This window comes from Mustela nigripes, chromosome 9, assembly GCF_022355385.1.
Source record: "Mustela nigripes isolate SB6536 chromosome 9, MUSNIG.SB6536, whole genome shotgun sequence".
In the NCBI taxonomy this organism is placed as follows: Eukaryota; Metazoa; Chordata; class Mammalia; order Carnivora; family Mustelidae; genus Mustela; species Mustela nigripes.
Genome location: NC_081565.1, coordinates 37132931 through 37152224, shown reverse-complemented (window position 1 = coordinate 37152224; position 19294 = coordinate 37132931). Strand labels below are relative to the sequence as shown.

The window sequence follows — 19294 nt, the reverse complement described above, 5'->3', positions numbered from 1 at the left end:
AGGTCATGATCCCAGCGTCCTGGGATCGAGTCCCACATCGGGCTCCTTGCTCAGCAGGGAGCCTGCTTCTCCCTCTGCCTCTGCCTGCCATTCTGTCTGCCTGTGCTTGCTCTCTCCCCCTCTCTCTCTCTGATAAATAAATAAAATTTTAAAAAAAAAAATTTTTTTTAATTTTTAAATAATCTCTCTATCCAACATAGGGCTCAAACTCACAACCCCAAGATAAGAATTGCATGCTACTGAGACAACCAGGTGCCCCTAAAGATTTTATTTTTAAGTAATCTCTACACACAATATGGGACTTGAACCTATAACCCAGAGATCAAGAGTCGCATTCTCCATCGACTGAGCCTTACAGGCGACCCTCTTAAAGCTTTTCATTGCAGACATTATTCCAGCCAAGCCAATTTATTCTTCCCCTTACAACTCTCATTGCACACATTATTCTCTGGGGGCTGAAACATGAGTGTCTTAACTATAACTGAAAACCAACCCCAAACAAAAGCCACTTTTGCAGTATCTGCATAAAAATAAACAATACTTGGAAGAGAGAGGCTAAATTGTAATCCATAGTGTGCCTTTTAGGACTTCCAGGATAATGCAGCTACATTTTTGCATGAGAAAGGCAACAGTGAGGTAAAATATACTTTGTTAACCTGATCTGGATTCTAGTCTATGGCTGTACTCCCACCAATCTGTATGATGTTGAGCACGTTACTTTAACTGCTCTGGGTCTCGGTCTCCTCATCTATAAAAAAGGGTTAACACTAACCTTATGTTTTTCCACCTGCTTCCCACAGGGTTCCAGGTAAGATGAAATAAGACCACAGATAAAGGTATTTTGAAATCTTAAGATACAGTACAAACATAAGTCTTTTTATTCCTTGATAAATAAAGAGTCCTCTCAGAGAAAATATATCATAAAAGATGGGAGGCTGGGTGCCTGGGTGGCTCAGTGGGTTAGGCTTCTGCCTTCAGCCCAGGTCACCATCCCAGGGTCCTAGGATCAAGCCCCACATCTGGCTCTCTGCTCAGCAGGGAGCCTTCTCCCCCTGCCCCCTGCCCCCCCCCCCCGCCTGCCTCTCTGCCTACTTGTGATCTCTCTGTCAAATAAAGAAACAACATCTTAAAAAAAAAAATATATATATATATATATATATGGGAGGCTGAGGTGCCTGGGTGGCTCAGTCAGTTGATCGACTGCCTTCATTCAGCTCAGGTCATGATTTCAGGGTCCTGAGACTTAGCCCCACATCTGGCTCCCTGCTCAGTAGGGAGTCTGCTTCTCCCTTTCCCTCTGCTGTGCCCCCTGCTTGTGCTCTCGTTTGAGCGGTCTCTCAAAATAAATTAAAAAAAAAAAAAATAAAGACAGGAGGGGTGGCGGAAGCTGAATTCACTCCCAGTGGAATTAAACTAAGTGGGGCACCTGAGTGGCTCAGTGGGTTAAGCCTCTGCCTTCGGCTCAGGTCATGATCGCAGGGTCCTGGGATCAAGCTCCGTATCGGGCTCTCTGCTCAGCTGGGAGCCTGCTTCCCCAGCCTCTCTCTGCCTACTCATAATCTCCCGCTCTTTGTCAAGTGAATAAATAAAATCTTTAAAAAAAAAAAGCAAAAGGGGGCACCTGGGTGGCTCAGTAGGTTAAGGCCTCTGTCTTCAGCTATGTCATGGTGCCAGGGTCCTGGGATCGAGCCCTGCATCAGCCTCTCTGCTTGGCAGGGAGCCTGCTCCCCTTTCCCCCATGCCTGCCTCTCTGCCTACTTGTGATCTCTCTGTCAAATAAATAAGTAAAATCTTTAAAGAAAACAAAAAGAACTAAAAAGAAAAAAGAACTAAACTAAGTATTTTCTTCAGTTTTTACTGAGGTATAAATGAAAAACAATACACTACACATATTTAAAGTAGGACCCTGAGATCATGACCAGAGCAGAAAGCAGCGGCTAAGCCCACTGACCCACCCAGCCCCCATTTAAAGTTTTAACATATGTATATAGCCACGACACTACCAGCACAATCAAAATAGAGAATATATCCACCACCTATCCGCCACCCTCAAGTTTCCTCATGCCCTCTGTAAACTCCCTCACTGCACATTAACTCTTAGCATAAATGAAGTTTACTGTTCAGGCAAGGCAACAGCAAAAAACTGCCAAAGGACAGAAAGTCAAGATATGTGAAAGAATATGAAAACCACCAATATCCTATTGGTTTTCACTAAAGGCTTCATGTGGCCACAAATTTGCTTCTGGTGGCTTGAGGCTCTGCTTCTTCCATTTGCAGTTTCATAAGCTCCCTTCTTCTGTCACCAAATACCTCCACCAGGTTTCATAAATATCACTATACTTGTTCTGCAACCAACGCAGAAACTTAAAGTCAAAACCCATCAGCAATGTACTTCTAAGGTGGGGCACAGTGGGACTCTCTTTTTCTTTCTTTCTTTCCTTTTTTTTTTTTTTTTTTTTTTTTGGTGCAAAATGGTGGTTTATTAAGGCACAGGGACTGGACCCACGGGAAGAAAGAGCCACTGCCCCAGGTCTTGAGGAGTGGCTGTTATAGACTCCTGAGGTGCGGGAAGTAAGGAAAAGGGAGGTTTCAAAAGAACTTTCATATGCTAAAGAGGACCCATCTACAAGATACCAGGGGTCTTGCCTCTGTCAAGTTGTTTTCTCCTCTAGCAAGGTATTAACATTTAGCTCAGAGATCCCTGGAAGAATGCCACACAGGTCCCACCCAGGAGTGAGGAGTAGGGAGTGAGGGGGAGGCTGCAGGATGTCAGCTTGCGCTTTGTCTTCAGCTAGCCTTCGGCTTCCTCATCATCTACCCCTGAAAAATTATATGACCCTTAATTTTTTAAGGCTGTTTAAGGTGGAAGGTCTCATCTTCTGCAATATCTTCCTACCAAACAGGGGCCATACCACGACTCTTACCACTGCCTCGCTCCCTGGAGCAAACAGACTTGACGTTGTATGATGGCTGCCGTGGATCCAAGAAGGAGACATGAGCTTGGGAGCCCACTGCATATACTGACCATTCACTACCATAGGCCAGGCACACATTCTCACGGCAATATGGCAGTTTGGTGGAGAGGAGCTGAAACAGAGAAAGAAGTGAGGGACCCACGGCAGTACCAGAGAGCATCCTACAGGGGAGTGTTCTTAGTTAGATGCCCAATACCGTGGGCTTCCTTCAAACACAAGCCACATAAAGTCAGAGACAAAAAGACAAAAATAATGCCCTGTTTCACCACTAAGTAAGAGAAAGAGAGGGTAACTAATATGCAGTAAGATCTCAGTAATAGGAAGGACTGATTAGGGAAAAAGATTAATTTGGAATTAAATAATTAGAAGCAGAAAGGCTTAGACCTACAGGTTATTTCCAGCCATGGTCACGCTGTTCTCTGCCATGACCCTCTCTGCTACACCCTCCTCACTGTTCTTCAGATAAAGGGGCTGATTTCTGGCTACTCTCAGCCTAGCTTCCCAATTGTATGGGAGTTACACACCACAAACAGCACACTCATGGGACTGGGTCAACCTCAGCTAACAACACTCAGCCTTAATCCTGGATCCTTGTCATTCACCCCATCCTTAGTGGGTGCCTACTGCATAGAAGGCACCAACCAAGGTCAGTGGAGCTCAAAGGCTGCTTGACATGAAGGAGTCAGTTATTCCTAGAATTCTGCTTCCTCTTGAGAAAGAGTCTATCACAGAAGTAATAAGCAGCAGAAGTCTGGACAAGAGGGACCCACAGGTAGGTTTCACTTTGTGCAGAAGTTGCTTGTAAAGATTATAAATATTCTTATTACCTATTATTTCAGAGATAGTTTATCTAGTTTAATTGATTTTCAGTAGCTGGTAATTCTAACTTCTAGGTTTTCCTGCCCTTTCAACGTTCTAAATTGCCAATAATCCATAAGCTAATACTTAAATGCCTTGTGGACTAGAGGACGGCTTGCAGACAGCAAGTCCTTGCAATGTGAAAGATTCTCCCCCTCTGATCTTTTTAAAAGACTTTTAAGAGAGGCATGTTAGATTCAGAGTTCCATGCACTGTGCATTAACATGCCCAGACCCTTGGAAAACTGGTGACTTAGGCAAGAATGAAAAGGCTCAGGAAGAATAAAAGTATTTTAACCAAAAGGTGAATTTTCAGGTAAAACCACTAAGTCATGTTCATCATACCTTAGACAGTGTATTTTCAGCCTTCCAGAGATGAAAATAACCATCCAGAGATACTGCTCCCAATTCCTACAAGAGCAATGAAAAACAGGTTATATTTCAATCTGTAGCAACTAATACATGGTGGTAAGCAGGGGAGGACCCTGAAGGTTGGGGTCCTCCCACTCGTCATTCATTCTTATCCCATGATTCCAGCAGGGGGGCCAGGGATGGTCAGCCCATCACCTCACTCCATGAATTGCAGCTGGATAGCATATTAAATTAAGGTTGCTATTTGGGAGAACTCAAGAAGGAAGCCAGGCCAGGTTCTAGCAGTAATGTAAACACCCATGATTCCAAAAGCTCTTACTATGCAATCATTCCCATGACATCCTGTTAGATAGTTCCAGCAGAATAAAAGCATGAAGGAGAGTTTCATAAATGGCAGTATGAGAGCTTCTATCAGTGGAGAATCTCAATCTATCTCTAGGCTACAGTTATAGCCAGAAGTTAGAGGAGATTAAGGAACTACCCTTTAAAATGTGGCCTGAGATTTTGGGAGCTTTTCCTCTCTTTTGGCTCTGAGTCCCCATCCCAACATTCTATTTAATATCCCCAATTTCAGATCTGACTAAATGATTAGGTAAGACCTGCTGGTAGGTTGAGAAGAGGCAGTGAAGCATGAAGAGAAACTGAATACCAAAGAGAAAAAAAGCCATCGTCTTCAGAGGTATGTATGAAAATCACACCCAAAATAGAGCACCTGCAAAGGCATGTGCAAATGAGAGACAGTCAAATCAAAGTGTCCTTAGTGTCCCTAGGGTAACTCTGCATGGCTGACCCACAAAGATGGACCCTCCAGAGAAATACTGCAGAGCTCAGTGCAAGGGATGGGTTTCATAATCTCAGTTATAATTTCTCACCAGCAACCCTCAGCCTTCAATCCTCTATGGGCTCAGAACTAAGCTATATTAGCAAGTATTGACTTGGAAGGAGAAGCCAAGTGCCAAGATATAAGCCCAGAAGCTGAAGCAATAGGAAAAGCCTTCCTCCATGGCGAGCTCATACCTTGTTCTTGTTGTTGAAGGCCAGAGCCCGGACCTTGCAGTTGTCAGGGTTTGTGTCCTCCTTGGGAATGTCCTTTAAGGCCTTGTGAGTAATGTGAGCATACACAGGGACCCGTGACACATTGTGCCTTGCATCACTTTTGGTCAACACGTCATCTGTCACCTCCCAGAGTCCCATAGAGCCATCACGTGAGCCTACAGGGCAAGGAAACCACAGATGTCAGACATAACCCAACTCTCTATGGGACAGTCCTACAGAAACCAAGATCTTTGTACATCATCCTCATATGTGCTAAAGCTTGGTCAGGTGGCCCACTGCAAAACAGAGAACAGTATACCTTAAGAGCTACAAGAACCACCAATGGGTGGCTCAGTGGGTTAAGCCGCTGCCTTCGGCTCAGGTCATGATCTCAGGGTCCTGGGATTGAGTCCTGCATTGGGCTCTCTGCTCAGCAGGGAGCCTGCTTCCCTCTCTCTCTCTCTCTGCCTGCCTCTCCATCTACTTGTGATCTCTGTCTGTCAAATAAACAAATAAAATCTAAAAAAAAAAAAAAAAAAAAGAGCTACAAGAGGAATGATTCAATTAAGATGTAGGAGCTAAAATATAACCTTTAACCTTTGGTGAGATTTTTAATTTTACTATTTATTTATTTATTTATTTGTTTGTTTTTAAAAAATATTTTATTTATTTATTTGGCAGTGAGAGATCACAAATAGGCAGAGAGGCGGGCAGAGAGAGAGGAAGGGAAGCAAGCTACCTGCTGAGCAGAAAGCCCGATGTGGGGCTTGATCCCAGGACCCTGAGATCATGACCTGAACCAAAGGCAGCGGCTTAACCCACTGAGCCACGCAGGCGCCCCTATTTATTTATTTTTAAAAGACTTTATTTACTTGACAGAGAGAGATAGAGAGAGAGGGGGAACATAAGCAGGGGGAGTGGGAGAGGGAGAAGCAGGCTTCCTGCTGAGCAGGGAGCCTGATATGGGCTCAATCCCAAGACCCTGGAGTCATGACCTGAGCCACCCAGGCATCCTTTGCTGAGATTTTTTTTTTTTTTTTAAGATTTTATTTATTTATTTGACAGACAGAGATCACAAGTAGGCAGAGAGAGAGGAGATAGCAGGCTCCCTGAGGAGAAGAAAGCCCGATGTGGGGCTCAATCCCAGGACCCTGGGATCATGACCCAAGCCAAAGGCAGAGGCTTTAACCCACTGAGCCACCCAGGCGCCCTCCTTTGCTGGGATTTTTTAAGAGATTTTTTTTTTTTTTTAAAGATTTTATTTATTTATTTATTTGACAGATGGAGATCACAAGTAGGCAGAGAAGCAGGCAGAGAGAGAGGGGGAAGCAGGCTCCCCGCCGAGCAGAGAGCCCGACTCGGGGCTCGATCCCAGGACCCTGGAATCATGACCTGAGCCGAAGGCAGAGGCTTTAACCCACTGAGCCACCCAGGTGCCCCGTTTTTGTTTTTTTTTTTTAAGATTATATATATGTATTTATTTGATAGAGAGATCATAAGTAGGCAGGCAGAGAAAGAGGGGAAAGCAGGCTTCCCGCTGAGCAGAGAGCCCAACGCAGGGACCAATCCCAGGACCCTGAGATCATGACCTGAGCTGAAGGCAGAGGCTTAACCCACTGAGCCACCCAGGCGCCCCAATTTTTTAAGTCTTATGCTCTACCGACTGAGCTAGCTGGGCACTAGATTTTTTAAAAGAGAGTACTACAGAGTTTGAGAAAACTCAGTAATTTTCCAAGCCAAACATTTGGCTTGGTCACCTGGGCATGCATGCACAACCAATGTCTGGCAAGTAGGGTTTGGGACCCTCCACCTGAAATCAGTGATGCTTAATCTTTTCTGACTATATGCCTCTGAGAGACCTAGGAATATTAAAGACCCTCTTCCCTAGAAAAATACACCAAACACCACACTGCACATTCAACTTCAGGGAGGTTCATGAACCTCTTGAAGGCTTTCCATGGGTCCAGAGGGACCATAAGCCCCAACTTAGGAATGACTATATGGGGCAGCTGGCCAGTTCAGTTGGTATAGCATGCCACTCTTGACCTCGGGGTTGTAAGTTCGAGCCGCATGTTGGGTGCAGAGATTACTTAAAAAATAAATAACGACTGTTCTATAAAAAATAAATATTTAAGAATATAGTTTTCCCTAGTATACAAAAATGAAGCACCTAATTCCTTTCTAGGGGGACCTGAGTGACTCAGTTAGTTGACCATCCTACTCCTTATCTCAGCTCAGGTCTTGATCTCAAGGTCCTGAGTTCAAGCCCCACACTGGGCTCCAAGCTAGAGCTCAGTGTGGGGCTTGAAAATTTATTATATAAATATATTTATATATTAAATATAATAAGTAGATAAATAAAAATAAAATTCCTTTCCAGTAAAGTTATTTACCAACTCTCCTTTAGACTAGAAGGTGCCCTTCCCACACTGCAAATCTACTGAATAAGCCATAAGGCTTATGGGCAGGGATTTAATGCAGAGGTTTTATCACATGTGAAATCTAGAAAAGGCCAGAGAGGACATATCTGGAGAACTATGCATGGTTTATTATGCAAATTAAAAAATAAAACTACGCAAGTTTTATAATGAAAAATTCAAGCATACTGAAATATTGAAAGAATTTTACAATGAACTGTTCGATTACATCTATATTCTACAATCAACATTTTATTGTACTTGGCACATTTATCTACATATTCATCCTTCTGTATGATCCCATTTTAACCAACTAAGAAATAGGTACAGAAAAATGACTGGCAAGGTATTTTAAAAATATTGACAGTGATTATCCCTGGGTAGAGATATTGAGGATAATTCTTATTGTCTTTTTTGTTTATCTGTATTAAAAAAATTTTCTTATGGGGGCCCCTGGGTGGCTCAGTCAGTTAAGTGTCTGCCTTCCTCTCAGGTCATGATCTCAGGGTCTTGGGATCAAGTCCTGCGTCAGGCTCCCTGCTCAGCAGAGAGCCTGCTTCTCCCTCTGCTTGTGCTCTTTCTCTCAAAAAAAAAAAAAAAAAAAATCTTAAAATATATATATATAGAAAATTATGATAAACACTTATTACTTTTATAATAAGAAAAAATATTTAAAATATTTTTAAAATTATTTTTTAAATATTTTACCCACATATTTGCTAGAGAGAGAGAGAGAGAAAGAGCGTGTGAGTGCATATGCAAGGGGAGCAGCAGGCAGAATGAGCAGAATTCCCCACTGAGCAAGGAGCCCAGTGCAGGACTCAATATAAAACTCTGGGATCATGACCTGAACTGAAGGCAGATGCCCAAACAACAGAGCCACCTAGGAGACCCGGACAAAATTTAAAGAACTAGTATGGCAGCATCATGAAGATTGACTGGAGAAGACAGAACAGAAGCAGAGAAAAAATATGGATATCAGGGGTATTTCAAGATATAGATAATAAGCATGCTAGCAGAGAAGATAGTAAAGAAACTGTAGCTAAGAGGGTTTTCTGTTAGGTTTTTCTTAGTGACATACAATTTTTATAAGAATCTAGAACTGGGGTACTATATTTTTACATATGGGTCCCGAGCAAAACTCGTTAGCACTCTGAGCCTACTTTCTAGGGTGCTGTGGGTATCCAGAAAGCATTTGTGTTTCTCTAGATTACCTTCTCTACACTCACTTCCATGTATTTTTTTCTGATGTCTTCCACTGGGAAAGAAATTCCCCCCAATCCTATAGCTTCTATCAACAAGAAACACACCATATAGTTGTACAGTAAATAACTACTCCTAATACTTCACATCAACTATTCCAAAAACACTTTCACAACATTGTTACAATGAAGCCCACAAAAACTTTGTGGATAACATGCTGTCACACATACTTTTGGGAACAAGGCAGAGTATGAATAATAAATGAAGAATGCTGGTAACTCCTCTTGCCAGATCAGGAATATACAGGGGAAATGACTTATCCAAGGAGACACAGTAAGTTAGAGAAAGAGCCAATACTGGTAATAAGATCTCCTAGTCAATGGTCTGTTTACTGGGCTATTTCTAATCACACTGCTATCCCTTTTAACTTCTAGTCTCCCTCCCTCCCTGCCACATCAAAACTCCATACAAGGGGTGCCTGGGAGGCTCAGTGGGTTAAAGCCTCTGCCTTCGGATCAGGTCATGATCCCAGGGTCCTGGGATTGAGCCCCACATCGGGTTCTCTGCTCAGCAGGGAGCCTGCTTCCTCCTCTCTCTCTGCCTGCCTCTCTGCCTACTTGTGATCTCTGTCTGTCAAATAAATAAATAAAATCTTAAAAAAAAAAAAAAACAACTCCATACAAAAGGGGCACCTGGGTGGCTCAGCGGGTTAAGCCTTTGCCTTCAGCTCAGCTCATGGTCTCAGGGTCCTGGGATTGAGCCCTGCATCTGGCTCTCTGCTTGGCGGGGAGTCTGCTGCCTCCTCTCTGCCTGCCTCTCTGCCTACTTGTGATCTCTCTCTCTGTGTCAAATAAATAAATAAAATTAAAAAACAAAACAAAACAAAAACTCCATACAAAAGGTCAATTTTACCAGACACTGCCATAGTATCACTGATCCATGCAATGGAAAAGATCCAGTCCTTGTGTCCATCCTTGGAGAGGGGAGAAAAAAAAGAAATTGGTAAAAAAGGATTACAAGTCACACTCTTTAAAAGCTTACAGTCTGACTGAAAATATCTTTGTAAAAATTACAATTCTGATCTCTGATGAGCTTAACACATAGGGCAGGATCCCACTGTTTTTAACTTCTTTTTTTTTTTAATTATTATTATTATTATTATTTTTTCACAATTTTTAACTTCTGTCTTGAGGAGCTCAAAGCTGAAATGAAACTGGCATTACTACAGGCAATGAACATGTCTGGTAGACACACAGGTCTTGCCCTCTAACCTTTGGATATCTCATTTTGGGCTCCTACACACGATCACCCACCTCTAATTCCTCTAACCTCATCCTACCACTCTTCTCTGTCCTTCCTGTTACAACAGCTATACCTGACCTCTTTGCTGTTCCTCCTATGTGTAACTCTTCTCCTCCAGACATCAACATGACTTGCACTCACTCTCACTTCCTCTGTGTCTTCCTACTCAAATGTCATTCTTAGCAATGAGGACTTCCTTGACCATCCATCCTCTAAACAGCATTCTCCACCACTATCCCTTTAATCTGCCTTTACTCTTCTCCAGGGCACTTACCACATTCTGATATACTGCTGGAAAAATATTTATTGGTCTATGTATTGGTTTATAGGTCTCCCTCTAAGAGGCAGACCTATAAGAAAATTTAGGTCTCTCCCTTCCCATAAGAAAATTTTATCTGTTTTATTCGCCACATTGTCCCCAGTTTCTGAAATAATGCCCAGACATAAAAAGCTCAATAAATAGTTACTGAATGATTTAATAAACTTTGGTGACTATGGGCAATGGGACATACACGGACACTGCATTAAAACACCAACCCAGTGCTGCTGGCCCTAAAGTATGCTGCTCATCCCCTTATCAAACACACGCTGTCAATATACTTCCCTATGGGGTGTTCAGTCCCCATTTTGGTATTTCTACCCTCACAACTTACCCCCATACCCTTGTAATCAGCGGAAATTTAGAGGAAACTATTCCTTCCCAGGGGGCATGTGGAAGGAAGGCCCATGTTACTTACCAGGCTCTCCTTAAGAACAAAGCTACCTCTACAGTTACTGGGGAACAAAGCTACCTCTACAGTTACTGGGGAAACTTACATCACCCACACACACAGGATCTAGTGTAGGTAGCCGGTAGATGGCAAGACTGTTGGGGTTGTCTCCTCCAGTGGCTAACAGAGTTCTGGAGGGATTCAGCTCGATGGCATGGATGCCACAGCCCTGCTGGGTCACACCTCCAGGCTCCCGGTCCTTTAGAATGGGGATCTTGGTGATCTGGCTTGTCTGCACATCCACTACAAACAGCTACAAGAAAAGGGACACACATTAGTTGACAGTTTCTCTTTCATGTGGCTAACCTGGGGTCCAAATACCCATTCACTCAATTATCCCTTGAACTTTAATTAATGTCTACTACCTATTCACTCAATTATCCCTTTTAGACCCTGGGAATTGCTAAAGGCATAGTCAGGGATATTAGTCAAATGAAATATGAAAATAAGAAAATACAATAGAGACAAGGATAACATGTTACATGAACACAGATTAGCAAGCAATAAATTCTGCCTGGGATTCAAAGACAGCTTCAAAGAGGACGTGTATTAGACTGTGGACCTAAAGAACCCGACTAAAGGTTTTCTGCCAGTTTGGACTTTTTTTTTTTTTTTTTTAAGATTTTATTTATTTGATAGGCAGAGATCACAAGTAGGCAGAGTGGCAGGCTGAGAGAGGAGGGGGGAAGCAGGCTCCCTGCTGAGCAGAGAGCCCGATGTGGGGCTCGATCCCAGGACCCCAGGATCATGACCTGAGGCTTTAACCCCCTGAGCCACCCAGGCACCCCTTGGACAAATTTTATATATCTAATTCTCATCTACCCATGTATAAAAACTTAAAAATGAAATTCCTAGAGCCCATCACAATGACTATTAAATGTACTGTAAACATTAGGTTTGTTGGAGTGACTAGAGATATGACAAGCTCTTCTCCACCTCTTTTCCAATCTAACACCTTTCTACTCTGCCAGATTTAACTCAAAGAAACGTTTTATGGAAAAGATCGGTCTCTAAGAAAGAACATTCCTGTCTTTTTTTTTTTTTTAAGATTTTATTTATTTATTTATTTATTTGACAGAGAGAGAGAGAGAGAGAGAGAGATCACAAGTGGGCAGAGAGGCAGGCAGAGAGAGAGAGAAAGAGATAGAGAGGAAAGCAGGCTCTCTGCTCAGAGAGCCTGATGCGGGACTCGATCCCAGGACCCTGGGATCATGACCTGAGCAGAAGGCAGTGGCTTAACCCACTGAGTCACCCAGGCGCCCCCATTCCTGTCTTTATTAAACTCTTTATGGGATTAAATGATTGACTCTCTCATTCATTCAGCACCAACTAAAATACCAAGTACTGTTCTAGGTGCTAGCAATGTGACCATATACCTTAGTACAGAGGAAGGTAGCTTCAAAGCCTCTCAGCAATTCTTGTGATGAAGCAAAATCATGTCAAATCTCTGTATAAAGTAACCCGCTTGCACCGGAAGGAGATCTATGAAAGGAGAACTATTCTTTCAGTTGGCTCCTGCCTCTCATCCTCTTTCTCATCACCTGTCTGGACAACTGCAACTGGTCTTTGCGCGTTCAAGCAAGGCCACCATCAAAACTGTTCTCTATATTGTATCGGTCATCTTTATAAAAACAGCAATCAGTTAAAAATATCCATAGGTGGGATGCCTGGGTGGCTCAGTGAGTTAAGCACCTGGCTTTGGCTCAGGTCATGATCCCAGAGTCCTGGGATAGAGTCCCACATCCGGCTCTCTGCTCATCCAGGAGCCTGCTTCTCTCTCTGCTCCTCCCCCAAACTCAAGCATGCTCTCTCTCATGTGCAAAAATAAATAAAAATACTTAAAAGTTTATATATGTGTGTGTGTGTGTATGTATACACAGATAAAATATAAATATCCATGGGCTCATGGGTGGCTCAGTTGAGCAGTTAGCTCTTGATTTCTGCTTGGGTCATGGGCTCAAGGTTGTGGGATTGGGCTCTGCATTAGATTCTGGCTCAGTGGGGAGTCTCCTTGGGGATTCTCTCTTCCACTCCCCTTGCCCGCATGCACTTGCATGCAAACGTTCTCTGTCTAAACTAAATCTTTCTTTTATTATTTATTTATTTATTTGACAGAGATCACAAGCATGTAGAGAAGCAGGTGGGGATGGGGGGGGCGGTTAGCAGGCTCCCCGCTGAGCAGAGAGCCTGACGCAGGGCTTGATTCCAGGACCTTGAGACCACAACTCGAGCCAAAGGCAGAGGGGTTAACCCACTGAACCACCCAGGTGCCCCTGAATCTTTCTTTTAATCTGAGAAAGAGAGAGAGAGAATGAGCACGGGGAAGGGGAGAGGGAAAGAATCTTTCAAGCAAACGCCCCCACTTAGCAAGGAGCCTGACAAGGGGCTCAATCCCACAGCCCATGAGATCACCACTTGAGCTGAAACTGAGAGTCAGATGCCTAACTGAATTAGTCACTCAGGTGCCCCAATAAATAAATATAAAAAAAAAATTGGTTTCTCTTTACCTAAATCTAAATTCCTTATCAGGGCATCAAGATACTTCAATCTGGCTCCAACCTTTCTCTCTAGCTTTATATCCTGCCATGGATCTATGCTCTAGAAATAACAGCTTATTAACTATTATTCACACAAAAATCTGCAACAAAATGTAATTTTTTTGTTTTGTTTCATGCTCATGCTCTTCACAATGCCAGAAATGCCCCCCCTTTTCTGTACCTGGACAGCATGTACTTATCTTTCATGATTCAGTTCAGACATGTCCTCTCTGAATATTCCCTAAATATTCAGGCTGGTTAAATTTTTCTTTTGTAGGTTTTCCAGACAGCTAACTACCCACAACACTTAGATTGTATCACGCTGCTTTAAAATCTTGTCATTTCCCCCCTGCAAGCTAATAATGCCTTCCCAATTCAAAGAGCAGGGGACTATCTTAATTGGTTCTACGATCCTGCCTCAACAATGCAAAGCTATGTGCTAAGTGCTTGTAGAAGACATCTTTCAGGCAGGCTGCCCAAAAATGTTAGACACCCCACATCTAGGTGATCTGATGTAAGACCAGACCTCCAGATCGGAGAACTACCCAGAGAGGAGAACTATCCCTCCTCACTCAGGGAGGACCAGTCCAGAGGCTATACCAGATGGATCGAATTCTCTCGGGAAGGTGAAACAGCCTCAGTGGCACTACACCAAACTGTATGGATGGCTAATTTCTACCAAAGCCAGCTAATTTCTACCCAGAGAGAAGGAAATAGAAGAGAAATAGCATGAACACCTTCAGTTTCTAATGGTTTTCCAAGTTCTGTTTCATTTTGAGATCTAGAGATTCTTCGCGCTTTTGGGGTTTGCGAACTACCCCTTCCAATAAACATGAGTGGGTTTCTTACTCTTTTAGAGCAAATGAACTCTATGCAACATAGCCCCTCAAATGTTTAATGAAGGAAAATTAACTGCTCACTTAAGACTTTGTGGTTTTTGTTTTTTTTAAGATTTTACTTATTTATTTGACAGGCAAAGATCACAAGAAGGCAGAGAGGCAGGCAGAGAGAGAGGAGGAAGCACGGCTGGATCCAGGACACTGGGATCATGACCTGAGCCGAAGGCAGCAGCTTAACCCACTGAGCCACCCAGGCGCTCCCACACAACCTCACTCTTGCAGAGGAATAACAAAGCACCATGTGAAGGACAGAATCCTTTTGCTTTTTCAAAGCAAGGGAAAGGGTTGTGAATGAGCTGCCACAAAATATCTCCCCAAGCTCACTGACAAGGCGCCAAGGCTTCATGAAGCTTCTGTTAACAAATCCCAGAATGGGGCTGTTCTACATTAACCTACTGGGATCCCTGCCAGGAATCAGAAGCATGGCAAGGTAAGTTTGAGTCTCAATGGCTCCCTGCACCTTACATTCTAGAACAGAGAGGGGAAAAAAGAAAGCAAAGTCCTTACAATCAGGAAGCTTATAAGACTAGAGAGTACATCTCCGAATGCATGTAAAGTGCATATAGATGCATGCAAAATGCACACAGAGAGATCAAGACAGCTTAATAAGATAGAGGAGCTCACAAAGTTTCTAAAACTGCAAAGTGTTTTAGCTGCAGCCTAATAAAGGAAAGGAAAGCAAATCCACTTAGATCAGACAACAAAATAAATTATACTAAGTCAGACAGGAAAAGCCAAGTGGACAGCCTGAATCTGCTGAAAGTTGGGCAAAGAGAAGACAACTGAAAATGAAGCAGAAGAATCCATTCCTTATCCCAAACCAAGAAGATGGGTAGGAGCAAAGAAAAGAGTCAAGACAAAGAACAAAAGAATATATTCAGACAGTACGCATCAAAAATTGAACAGTGTAGGGCGCCTGGGTGGCTCAGTGGGTTGAGCCGCTGCCTTTGGCTCAGGTCATGATCTCAGGGTCCTGGGATCGAGTCCCGCATTGGGCTCTCTGCTCAGCAGGGAGCCTGCTTCCTTCTCTCTCTCTCTCTCTGCCTGCCTCTCAGTGTACTTGTAATTTCTCTCTGTCAAATAAATAAATAAAATCTTTAAAAAAAATAATAATTGAACAGTGTAAACACTACAGTTTCAATTTTAGAAACTTCTGCTAAGGAAACGAGTAAACAGTTTTAATTAAATACATTAATTTGGGGGCACCAGGCTTGCTCAGTAAGATGGAGCACACGATTCTGGATCTTGGTATTGCTGAGTTTGAGCCCCATAATGGGCACATTGGGTGTATCTTTAAAAAACTATAAAATGAAGGGGCATCTGGGTGACTCAGTTGGTTAAGCCTCTGCCTTCGGCTCAGGTCGAGCTCAGGGTCCTGCAAGTTGCACACTGGACTCCCTGCTCAGTGGGTAGCCTGCTTCTCCCTGTCCCTCTGCCTGCCACTCCCCCTGCTTGTGTGTGCACTCTCTCTATCTCACTCTATCAAATAAATAAATTAATTAATTAAAAAAAAATAAAGTGAGCATTTATTTTTTTACTTACTTAGAGAGAGAGGATGGGGGAAGGAAGAGAGGGAGACAGAGAATCTTAAGCAGGCCTAGTGCAGAGCCTGACGCAGCATTTGATCTCACAACCCTGAGATCATGACCTGGCTGAAATCAAGAGCTGGATGCTTCACCAACCAAGCCATCCAGATGCACCTAAAATTTTAAATAGTGAGACACCACAGGGGTTGGGTACAGCCACACAATAGACTATTACAGAGCTTTTAAGAATGGGGTGCCCAGGGGTGCATGGGTGGCTCAGTGGGTTGAGCCTCTACCTTTGGCTCAGGTCATGATCTTGGGGTCCTGGGATCAATCCCCACATCTGGCTCACTGCTCAGCGGGGAGCCTGCTTCCCCCTTCTCCCTGCCTGCCTGTGATCTCTCTGTCAAATAAACGAATAAAATCTTTAAAAAAAAAAAAAAAAAAAAGAATGGGGTGCTCAAGAGTGCCTGGTTGCCTTAGTCAGAAGAACATACAACTCCTGATCTCCAGATGTAAGTTTGACCCCCACACTGGGTGAGATTACTTAATAAAAGCTTAAAAGAAAAAAAAAAAAAAAAGAATGGGGAGCCTGACTGAATCAACAAAACACACGACTCTTGATCTTAGGGCATGAGTTCAAGCCCCTTGTTGGGGGTAGTTTACTTTAAAAAAAAAAATGGAGTAGAGGGTTTTTATTAACATGGAAAACTGTTCAGAGTGCCTGGGTGCCTTAGTTGTTAAGCATCTGCCTTCAGCTCAGGTCATGATCCCAGGGTCATGGGATAGAGTCTCACATGGGGTTACCTGCTCCACGGGGAGCCTGCCTCTCCCTCTCACACTTCACCTGCTTGTGTTCCCTCTCTTGCTGTCTCTGTCAAATAAATAAATAAAATCTTAAAAAACAAAACAAAGCATGGAGAGCCGTCCATGGTATGGTATTAAATAACCAAGTTTTGTTTTTTTTTTTTAAGATTTTATTTTTAAGTAATCTCCACAACCAACATGAGGCTTGAGTTTACAACTGCAAGATCAAGAGTAGCATCCTCCACTGACTGAGCCAGCTAGGTGCCCCCAATAAGTTGATTTCTAATTCCTGATTTTGGAGGGCTCTATGAAAAATGACGTCACCTAGCTGCCTCAGTTGGTAGAACATGCAACTATTGATTTATGAGTTGTTGAGTTCAAGCTCCACGTTGGGCATAAAGCCTACTAAAAAAATAAAAAATAAATTTTAAAAAATCGTAAAAATAAGTCCCAAAGTCACCTTTAAGCAAGACACCTAAGATTCTGCCTAGTACCCAACCAAAGTCAGCCAGTAAAGAGTCTCTGACAGTATATCACAGAGATTCAGCTACTTAAAGCACCTTGACAAACACTTGGTTAAAACTCTCAAACTGTAAAATCAGAACCCAACAGAATTGATGCCTGCCTGGCTTAGCCGGTTAAGCGGCTGCCTTCAGCTCATGTCATTATCCTAAGGTCCTGGGATCAGGTCTTGTGTTGGGGTCCATGCCCAGCTTTAAAAAAAACCAAATGAATAAAAATAAAAAAGAAAAAGAAAAGTAGAAGGTAAATAAAGAACTGGCTTACTATCTGTCTTTACACAAGTCCTCACTTATTCCTATGGAAGACAGAAATTGATTTTCTACAGCACTCAAAAATGCTAATATTTATGTACAGATTATACAGAGGAAAACAATTTCTGTACAAGATATTCTCACCTTTTTCTTCCCCTACAGCATTTTTAGGTATAGAGCCATCTAATCAGAATTAGCAGGGAGCCTTACATCTAAGCCACAAATTACTGGAGAACAGAGTTTGCAGTCCCATATTAATTATTTATCTGGGTATATTAAGAAATTGTAAGCTTTCAGTAATAACAGTATTAAAACAATGATAATACTATATAATCCTTTTTCTTTCACTTTTACTTCCTGAGCATTATAGCATAAAGAGGACAATATGGTTGTGTACTTGCCCAATAAGAAGCAAGATCTCTAGATGTTATTTTGGGCTCCAAAAAATTCCTGTGTGACTCAGAAAGGAAACTCCTTTTGTTATATATCCTACCACCAATTTTATTCCCTCTCCACAAGAGATGTATAATATATAACTGTGTTCAATCTTTGTCAGCAGACAAGCAATGAATGGTAACTGAGCAAGGCCATTTCCATCACTGTTTTAGGCTAAGAAAAAACAACATTCAGGGCACCTGGGTGGCTCAGTGTGTTATGCCTCTGCCTTCTGCTCAGGTCATGATCTCAGGGTCCTGGGATCGAGCCCTGCATCAGGCTCTCTGCTCGGCAAGGAGCTTGCTTCCCCCTCTCTCTGCCTGCCTCTCTGCTTACTCGTGACCTCTCTGTGTCAAATACATAAATAAAATCTTTAACAACAACATTCATGTAGCTGAAGTAACATTAAAAAAAAAAAAAGAGAGAGAGAAAGAAAAGTATAGGGTGCCTGGGTGGCACAGTCAGTTAAGTGTCTGCCTTTGGCTCAGATCATGATCCCAGGGTCCTGGGATCGAGTTCCACAATGGACTCACTGCTCAGCAGGGTTAGTCGGCTTCTCCCTCTGTCCCTCACTCCACTCGTGCTCTCTCTAATAAATAAATAAAACCTTTTTTTCCCCCAAAGATTTTATTTATTAGACAGAGAGAGAGAGAGAGATCAATCGCAAGTAGGTAGAGAGGCAGGCATAGGGAAAGGAGGGAAGCAGGCTCCTGTTGAGCAGAGAGCCGGATGCCAGGCTGGATCCCAGGACCCTGAGATCATGACCTGGGCTGAAGGCAGAGGCTTAAGCCACTGAGCCACCCAGACCCCTAATAAATAAAATAAATAAATAAATTAAAAAGTTTATTAACATTATTTTATCAACAATAATGGAAATTATAAAATGCAAGACAGAGCACTCCGAATCCTCTCTCTCTTTTAAAAAAAGAATTAAAAAAAAACAACAACATTTTATTTATTTATTTGACAGAGAGCAAGAGCACAAGCAGGAGGAGTATAGCAGGCAGAGGGAGAGGGAGAAGCAGGCTCTCCGCTGAACAGGGAACCCAATGCAGGGCTTGACCCCAGGACCCTGGGATCATAACCTGAGCTAACAGCAGACACTTAACCAACTGAGCTACCCAAATGTCCCTTTTTAAAATTTTTATTAAGTAAACTCTTTGTCTAACATGGGTCTTGAACTCATGATCCCCAGAATCAAGAGGCACACACTCCACTGACTGAGCCAGCCAGGTGTCCCCTCTCTCTTTTCAAATCTGTTTTTTTTCATTTGTCCAGTTCCTGTTTAGTCCTTAACCACATGCATGCATAATTGTGTATAGCTATAATAAGCAGAAATAAGAATTCTGGTATCTTGGTGTGCCTGGATGGCTCAGTCAGAGAGGC

At 42.8% G+C, this 19294-nt stretch overlaps 1 protein-coding gene across 1 annotated transcript in view; it reads right to left on the bottom strand.

Moving 5' to 3' along the window:
* The window catches only part of DCAF12 (DDB1 and CUL4 associated factor 12), a 28497-nt gene that overhangs the window by 4073 nt on the left and 5130 nt on the right, over positions 1–19294 (bottom strand). Inside the window, exons 3-7 of the mRNA XM_059411482.1 lie at positions 10978–11184; positions 9772–9832; positions 5222–5415; positions 4178–4243; positions 2925–3087 (exon numbers count right to left, since the gene is read on the bottom strand). Coding sequence (XP_059267465.1) covers positions 2925–3087; positions 4178–4243; positions 5222–5415; positions 9772–9832; positions 10978–11184 — 691 coding nt within the window. The remainder of the gene's footprint in view (positions 1–2924; positions 3088–4177; positions 4244–5221; positions 5416–9771; positions 9833–10977; positions 11185–19294) is intronic.